The following is an 8,619-nucleotide window of genomic DNA, read 5'->3' on the forward strand; positions in this document are numbered from 1 at the left end:
AGGAGGTATTTTACTCCCTAAGTCTTCTCTTAGCCGCGGCTTTCTCAAATGAGCTCAGCGCTTAAATTCCACTAATGGTTGATACCAAAAATAGTTTTAAATAAAACAACAGCACCTTCCTCAGGAAACAGTAACAGATAAGCCAGCATACTTGTGTTTAATTTCGGAATAGCAGTTTCTGCTATATTTAGAACCCCTTCTGCTGGAGATTTGCCCTTATCCTGTATTAGGAGATAGTGCTAAATACTTTTTCACAACTAGGTACATACCAGAGTACAGTAGAATGTGCAAACAACTCCCGTTGCAAATACGGAGCCCCAGAGATCAAACCCAGTCACTGCAAAGGAGAAAAAAATATTGAAAGGAGTTTTTCTGAGAAAAGCAAAAGAGCAAGCATTATAAGGGAAAAACGTCAATATTTTTGTCAGTGTTCTATGTGGGCAAATGAAAATAAAATTAGAGGTTTTTCTCAAATTTTATCACTTCTGATAAGATCATTTTATTATATCGTTATACATCAACCGAGTTTATAAATTTCACATAATGTTAAAATTCAAACTTTTCCTCCTAAAATTCTGGAGCTTGCAATCTGCACCAAATACTTGTATTTGTTTTTCCTTAACAAAGTCAGCATGAGTACTTTGAAACCAATTAAACATCAGTCATGAACTGACATTTCTCAGTATGAGTAGAGACCCTAATTGAACTGACTATTGACAACTTTCAATCTGACAGGTATGAAATTTATTTCACTTGTTTTCCCTTTTTGTGTCCAGGATTCTATTCTCTCAAAGGGGTCAAGTATCAATTTTGAAGTAATTACTTCAAGCACATTCTATTTTTCTACTCAGATTATCAACTTCATGAAATCACTGAGAAATCACCATTTGTATAGGTGACTTTACTTAGTCCTGTGTCTATACCATACCAAACCTGCCGTAGTTACAGTGACTACAAAACAAAACAAACGACAATTAAATTGTGCGTGGAACCATGTGAGCAAAACCAATCACTGTTTCAAGGTTCTCTTTTGACAACTTCATATCATGACTCCTACAGTAATTCAGAGCAGTCTAAAAACAGGAATGTCTCCCCAAGGTTCTTTATGTTTTCTTCTCAAGGTGAGAATGCATGCACAAAAATGGTGGGCTGTACCCAGGGAAAGGTCGGCAACTTACCTTGGTTGAGCGCTAGGGCGGGAGCATACACCACCACACCTGTATAGAGAATCTGGTAGAGAAACAAGAATTAGGTGAACACTGAGAAAAATGACACAGAAACGAAAACTGCCTAGAAAGTTCTTTATTGACCGTAGAGATATATCTCCTTCACCTTGTTTGCCAAACCTTTCATTCCCATCCATTCTCATTTTGAAGTTGGTGGCCCCTGTAACTAGTTTGCAGAAGGGATGTAAGGATTAGATGGAGGAATACCTAACAGGGTGGGACTTTTAAGATGGCTGCAAACTTTGGCATTTTATGGCTAGATTTTGTGTACTTCCAAAGAATAGAAAACTGGGTTTCAAGTTTTTGATTCACTCTCTCTCTCCCTCCAGCACACATCACAATGGCACAGTTATGGTTAGCAGTTTGTACAATACGGATGTTGAAGACAGAGAGCATCTGTGAGGATGAAGTACCATGCAAAGAAGACTACAACTGCACACCAGGTACACCTTCTAACTCCCAGAATGGCAACCACGCACTGATGGAAGTGGGTACCGTCCCATTCTATTTTAAATGAAATTTCACCATTTAGAGATGTGGGGGGGGGTTTTAAAAGGCAAATACCTATGAACAGGTCAAGGAGCATTCTGTTCCTCATATTGCCTCCCTCAAATTCTTCAGTCCCTGAGTGGGAGTTTTGATTAAGAAACAGGAAGAAGGTGATCTTTTAGCAGAAAGTGCTTCCTGGGCAGTGGAAATGCACCAATGGGGTGCCCCAGGTAAGCTTGAGGCTTAGATGAAGGTCCCCCAGAGCCTGGGAGGCAGGAGAGGAGTCCAAAAGGAAAAAGTGCTAGTATTGGTTTGGAAATATTGTCTTCAAATGAGTTTCAACAAAATGAGTATTTCTGGTTCAACTCAGCTAGTTTAAAAAAAGAAATCAGTTACAAACTGACAATAATCAGAGGGGAGGAGGATAACAGAGAAAAGGAGGTCAAGGGTCGTCAAGGAACAGGTATAAAGGACCCACGGACAAAGACAATGGTGCAGGGGGAGGATTGAATGTGGGAGGTGGGGGTGGGTACAATGGAAAAGAGTAATGGGGAAAAATGGGGACAGCTGGAATTGAATGATTAAAAAAAAAGAAAAAGAAATCAGTCAACAGGCCATTTCCTATCTTTATATACAAAGCAACTTGTACAGGTTAATTAGGAGTTGATATGAATTTTAAGCAAATGTTTTTTGTGTGGTCTTGATATACACTTGCTTGTTATTTGTACGTACTTATGGGGCATATGCAACAGGTGACTCTGGATTAAATCAAGATATGATCACATATCTTGAAAGTGCTATCCCTGAAAGAATGTAGTTTCGTCTTAGTATGACGTCTCCCTTGTAGTTGGGTTAACTACCCCCTGAAACACACAAACCTGTGCCTTGTCTGCCCACAGTCCCACATCTGTGGCTGCCCATCTCCTTACCTACCGTCTGCACAATGTAAATGAGTGTTGCTGCGTAGCGAACTGGTCTGTTGAATCGTAGCTGTAAGTACTGTAGAGAATAAACAACAAGCACAAAGTCAGTGAGTTTCACGTGGAGCTGCTGTTTTCACTTTTTTTAAATTTAGTGCTTTGGGTTTATAATGCGATTTTAAGCTATCTGCTTGGCAGAATAGAACAAACAGTTGGATTGTTTAAAATCAAAAATATGTTGAAAGTCAATTCTTGCTCAAGCTTCTCATGATGGCCAGGAAACATAAACAGTTGCTTGAAAACAAATCCACTTATTCTGCCTTTCTACTCAGGATTTTTCTACTAGATATACCCAAGCCATCATTTCTTTTTATATTCTCACCGCTCCAAAATTTACCTCAGGCTTTTATTTTACCTTTCCTAGATTACTGCATAGCTGCCTAATCGGTCTCCTGAATTCCAGTCCGTCCACCTGTTTCATCAACCACACATCCAATCATGTTGGCTCTCCTACACGGAACTCTGTTCATGCCCCTCTTTTTCTCAAAATCTTAAACTATTCTGTATCACGAAAGCTTCATATTCTAAACCCTGTATTTTCCGATCCATAGTTTTCCTATGTTAAGTCAACCTAGAAAGACAGTATGGAGAAAAGGATACATTTTAAAAAAACCTGAATCAGAAATAAGGCTCCTTGAATTCTAGTGTGAGCTATGCCACTATCTCACTCTTTGATCTAAGCTTCTCATCCATGAAATAACGGAGACTATCCCTTCACATAATTTTACATCTGGGAGAATGTATTAACTCATTTGGTGCGTTCCGTGGCCATCTTCAGCATGTCTACCACTATTACTACAGTCAACAGACTGTGAAATGAAAAATGAAAGTTCAACAGGAAAGCCTCTTTTTTCTGGGATGCATTTACCATCATGATGTTAAATTAATTTCAAACCCCCAAGCCTGGCCTAGTCCCCTTCTCTTCCATTTCAGGAAATAAATAGCAAGGCCACTTTTCATGTTGGTTCAAGACCAAAGAACATGGAGCCAGCCTTGACGCCTCACTTCCTCTCTCTGCTCACATCCAGTCCATCACGTAATCCTGGGGCCTGCCCCCCACTTGCACAATGTACATATTTAGTTGCACCATCTCCTCTGTTGCCACTGCAACACCATTACCTCTTGCCTAGATCATAGCAATAGCTTCCTAATTAGAACCCCTGCTTCTGCAGTCAAATTTCTATAATCATTCTCAACATCCAATCAGTGTAATACTCAAAGTACCAATCACATCTTGTCATGCCTCTGCCCAAACACTGTAAGGACCCATCTCCTGGAGAGGATGAACCAATCCTTACAATTACCTAAAAAAAAAAACTTCATAACATGGGTTCAGGCCCTAAATATCTATTTCACAACAAACATTTAATAACATCACTTACTGTGCTAAAAGAAGATTCAATAATGATATATCTATACATCTAATTTCTCAAAATTTAAATATAACCACTATGATATCACAAATGTAACTTAAAGGAGAAATAAAAGGAAAAATTTAGTTAAAAAAGTAGTCTATAATGCTTAAAACCACTATCAAAGAGAATATACAGAAATAATATTCCTTGTAATTACAATGAAGACGTTTGAATTAATGAGAAGTAAGGAGTTTAGAAGCCATTTCACTGCACAAGTCCAAGAAAACTGAGAGAGCAGGTAGACACGAACCTCTAAACTAGTGGTAAGGGTAAATAATAATCTGAATTTATTATTGTATAATTAAAAATATAACATCAACTGAAATAGAAACAGCACGTTGAGACTAATTATATTTTTTAAGATTTTATTTTTTTATTTTTAGAGGCAGAGGAAGGGAGGGAGAAAGAAAGGGAGAGAAACATCAATGTGTGATTGCTTCTCTCTTGTCCCCTACTGGGGACCTTGCCACCCAGGCATGTGCCCTGACTGGGAATCAAACCAGCAACCCTTTGCTTCACTGTCCAGCATTCAATCCACTGAGCCACACCAGCCAGACCAAGACTACTTATAAACTAAGGGAAGATAATGCAAATGTATGATATTGGAAATGAGCTGAGGCTAATTTATAACTTGAGGGTGAGAACAATTCCTTCTGTTTTGACATGGGACAGAATAGTGACAAAGTAGTACAGATAACATATTTTAATCGTGAAATCTCACTGTTATTGCCATGTGATATCCACCTCAAAGCTCACAGGTTTAAAAATCAAGGATGTGTTATTTCTTCTAATTTTGAAGATCAGCTGGGTGATTCCTCTACTTGGTTCCCCTCGGCTTTCATGGGGTTGAAACCAGCTGGGTGAGAAAGTCCAAGATGGCCTCACTAACACATCTGGTAATTGGTGATGGCTGTCAGCTAGGGTGTCTTTGCTTCCCTTCATGTTTCAACTCATACTCCAGCAGCTAGACCAGCTGGAACAGCTCCCTGACCCAGCAGTATTTGTACAGCATGCCAGGGAAGCAAAAGCAGAAGCTATGAGCCTAATGAGGCCTAAGCTCCTCCACACATCGCTTCTGCCACATTCTGTTGGTCAAAAAAAAATCACAAGATCTGTCCAGGTTCAAGGGTTGTGTAAATAGACTCTACTCTCTTTGGTCTTTAGGACTTAAAAAGATCCCAGAAAGAAGATTTATGGGTAGGGAACAGGAAATGGAAGATGAACAAAGAAACAAATTCAAGCATCAGTAGCTAGAGAATATTAATAATAATACTACAAAACTCTTAGGTCAGATTTACTGTTTGCCAGACTGCACTAAAAGTATTTGTATATGAATGTCAACTGTAATTGAAAAATTAAAAAGTATTTGCATATGATACCACATTACTCTGCAGAGACATCCTTTGAGATAAGTGATTTTTATTATCACTCATTTACATATGTAAGAATTAAGTACAGAGAAGTTAAGTAATTTTCCCAAAGTCACACACTAGCAAGTGGCCAAACTAGTATTCAAAGCCAAATACACTGAGTCTAGAGTTCACACTTTAAACCCCTATGCCATACTGCCAAATCTTATAGAATAAGAGGCAATCCCAAAATAAACTCATATGTACTTAACATGTAAGTTTGATTTCTTATTATTAGAATATAGAAAATTAAAAAATATGTGAAGGGCAGTAAGTTTTGTGAATGAAATTCATACAAAGTAATCCTGTAGGCATTCCCACATATAGATATATTTTAAAACAAGAGGTAATTAACTTTTTCAACCCTTATTTGTCCCATGGACGCACTGATCCTGTAAATGTGTTTACTCATTTCTCTACTAATTTCATAACTAAAACAGAGTTTCAAATCTCCTCAGTTTCATATTTGGTTCAATGCTTTATCTCCAGAGATGTGCTTGGAACATAGTAGCTGCTTAATGAATATTTGTTGAAGGAGTGTTTAGTGGACTAATGACTTTCAACATTTGGGTATGTTTTGATAATGAAAAACCTTTTTAACACTTCACAAAAGCTTCATAAAATATGGCAGTTATTTTCTACGTGGAAACTAGAGTTGATAAGAGCTAAGTAACACAAAAAGTGATCTCGCTGTTAAGCAATGGATTTAGACATTGAACTTGTATTTTCTGAATCTAAGAGTCTCTCTCTCTCTCTTTCACAAACACACACACACATACGCACACACACTTCTTTTTAAAACACTAGCAATGCCTTTGGGAGTCCAAATTTAATAGATGAATGGAGAAAAACTAAAATATATTTCCATTTTCAGAAGTACTCTAATGAACAATGGGTGTATCTGTACATATATTTTAAGACTAAGCATAAATTTAGTCATTCTGTATTGAATCTATATCCTAGGTAGTAACTAGTGTATAACCCGGTCTTTATTTCCTTTTTTGGGTAGGGAGAGAAGGTTAATGTTGAATTTTAGGGATATAATCATCTGTGGAATCAAAGTTTTAAAACCTTCTAGTAAGTGTGCAATTGCCTGAATGGCTTTGAGGTCTAGAGTAATCCTTTATAATCATTTAGCTTACAGAAATAAAAAGAAAAAAGTCTGTTAAGAGTTCTCTGCTGGGACTTAGTAAAGATAAAATTTGATAAGGAAAATAAACACCTTTTTTATAGAAACTGATTATTAATCACAACTAAATATTGGACATACATATTCAATGATTTAACTTGATATTTTTCTTGAGAATTTTTGCAAAGTCAAAACACACCTCATTTTCCTTTCATTAAAATAATTCACATATGTGCTTTATTTAGCAATTCATTCCTATTAAAATAGTTTTTAAATTTTTAAAAACATTACTATTTCCCCATTAATAATTGGACCACAATGGTAGTTTGTATTACAGTGCTCAGCTCTGCTCTAATGGAAAAAGACACAGACAAAATAAGTTCTCAGCAGGCTTTACTCACTATGCAATCTTGACTGAGTCATTCATCTGTACTATCTCTGTTTTTAGCTGGAGAATGACAAGTTCATGGCATATGTCATGCATGCTTTTCAGAATGATGTTAATAATAATACAAATAATAACCTTAGCTCTCTTTCATTGAGAATCTCTTACAAGTTAGGCAGTGTCTTGGGTGCTTACATATGTGTTCTCATTATATCACTAAAATAGCTTCATAGTGTTGACTTCATTTTGTCCTACAGATGAAAGAATAGGTGTGTTTGTATCCAAAGCTTAAGCTTGTCTCAATAATATTGTAATATCTTTTCTTGAAAATAAGTGTATATTCTTCAATCTCCACATGTTACCATTAAGAGGACACGTGTTATTACAGAAAAAAGCAAGAATAACAAAAACATTGTTCAAGTGGAGATAGAATACCAACTCCTCCTAAAATAAAAAATAGGGGAATAGCTGTCTTACCTCATAGGTGCTGGTGATGCCAGATTGGTAGAACACAGGCAGAAAGAGCTCTGATGTCAAGATGATGACAAAAGTATAGGCAATGGCGAAGAGCCCAAAAGAGGCCCCAAAGCGGTAGACGTCGGAAGGGGTGCCCAGGACAGTGACGGCTGACATGAAGCTGGCTGTCAGAGACAGGGCCACAGGACCAAAGGTCATTTGTCTTCCCCCCACTAAGAACTCCTTTGAAATTGCCTTCTTTCTCTCCTTAACAGCAAAGAACACTCCGATTCCAGACGAAACAATAAAGAGGGCTGCAAATACGAGGTAATCCCAAACCTTGAAGTTCTTCACCTCCATGCTGGGAAGTTATGGCACCAGAGAATTGCTTTCAACCAGGCCTCGGGGACAAGTTGGTTCCAAATGCAAAGCTCAGTACAGTAGATGTTTTGCCCAGAGAGCAGACTGATTCTGTGAAGAGAATGGTGACCAGAGGCACTTTATGGGTCTTCAAACACCAGGTTGTGCTCAGAGAAGATCTGAAAAGTTGGCTACAGAGAGGAATCTGGTAACAAGCATTGACACCAACAGATGAGAAATTAAAAAGTGACCCTGACCAGGAACTTTATTCCTTTACTTAAGCATATGCCACAGAGAAGGAATTCAGATGTGTTCTGAAATTAATAACAAACTGCAGGAGGGTGGATGTGGAATGGACTTGCCAGATAACGTGCTCTTTTATCTCCAGATTTTTTTAAACTTAAGGTTAAACATTACTGGGAAACAGAGGTGATACAAGCTGACCACTTCAGCATTTTAAATTTGTGAAATGGAATCTGTAAAATGCAAACACAGCCCCCTCAGTGGCATCTTTCTCCTGAGTAAGGGAGGGTGGGGGGCGGGGGGTGGGGTGTGAACCTGCAGCTGCCTGAGACAGTGAGTGTGGGGGGAAAGGAGCAAAGAACCAGGAAACAGGCTTTTGTTCAAGTTGGCTTGACCTTCAACTGAGCTATGATATTGTTGACAAACCACTTAACTTTTCTGAGATTCATAGGAACAAAGGAATAATGATCTTATAGAGTTATCATGAGTCTTTAAGGGTCTCAAACTTCCTGACTTCTTTTATCTGA

General features: G+C 38.0%; 1 protein-coding gene across 2 annotated transcripts in view; it reads right to left on the bottom strand.

Moving 5' to 3' along the window:
- Positions 1-8,197, bottom strand: part of SLC5A12 (solute carrier family 5 member 12) — a 42,661-nt gene extending 34,464 nt beyond the window's left edge. For both annotated transcript variants that reach the window (XM_037132987.2, XM_053673168.1), the window contains exons 1-4: positions 7,511-8,197; positions 2,649-2,714; positions 1,179-1,230; positions 270-337 (exon numbers count right to left, since the gene is read on the bottom strand). In XM_037132987.2, the coding sequence (XP_036988882.2) occupies positions 270-337; positions 1,179-1,230; positions 2,649-2,714; positions 7,511-7,849 (525 nt within the window). In that variant the 5' untranslated portion in view covers positions 7,850-8,197. The remainder of the gene's footprint in view (positions 1-269; positions 338-1,178; positions 1,231-2,648; positions 2,715-7,510) is intronic.
- Positions 8,198-8,619: the final 422 nt, after the last annotated feature.

This window comes from Artibeus jamaicensis, unplaced genomic scaffold (genome assembly GCF_021234435.1).
Source record: "Artibeus jamaicensis isolate MK-2021 breed Jamaican fruit bat unplaced genomic scaffold, CSHL_Jam_final contig_797, whole genome shotgun sequence".
NCBI lineage: Eukaryota > Metazoa > Chordata > Mammalia > Chiroptera > Phyllostomidae > Artibeus > Artibeus jamaicensis.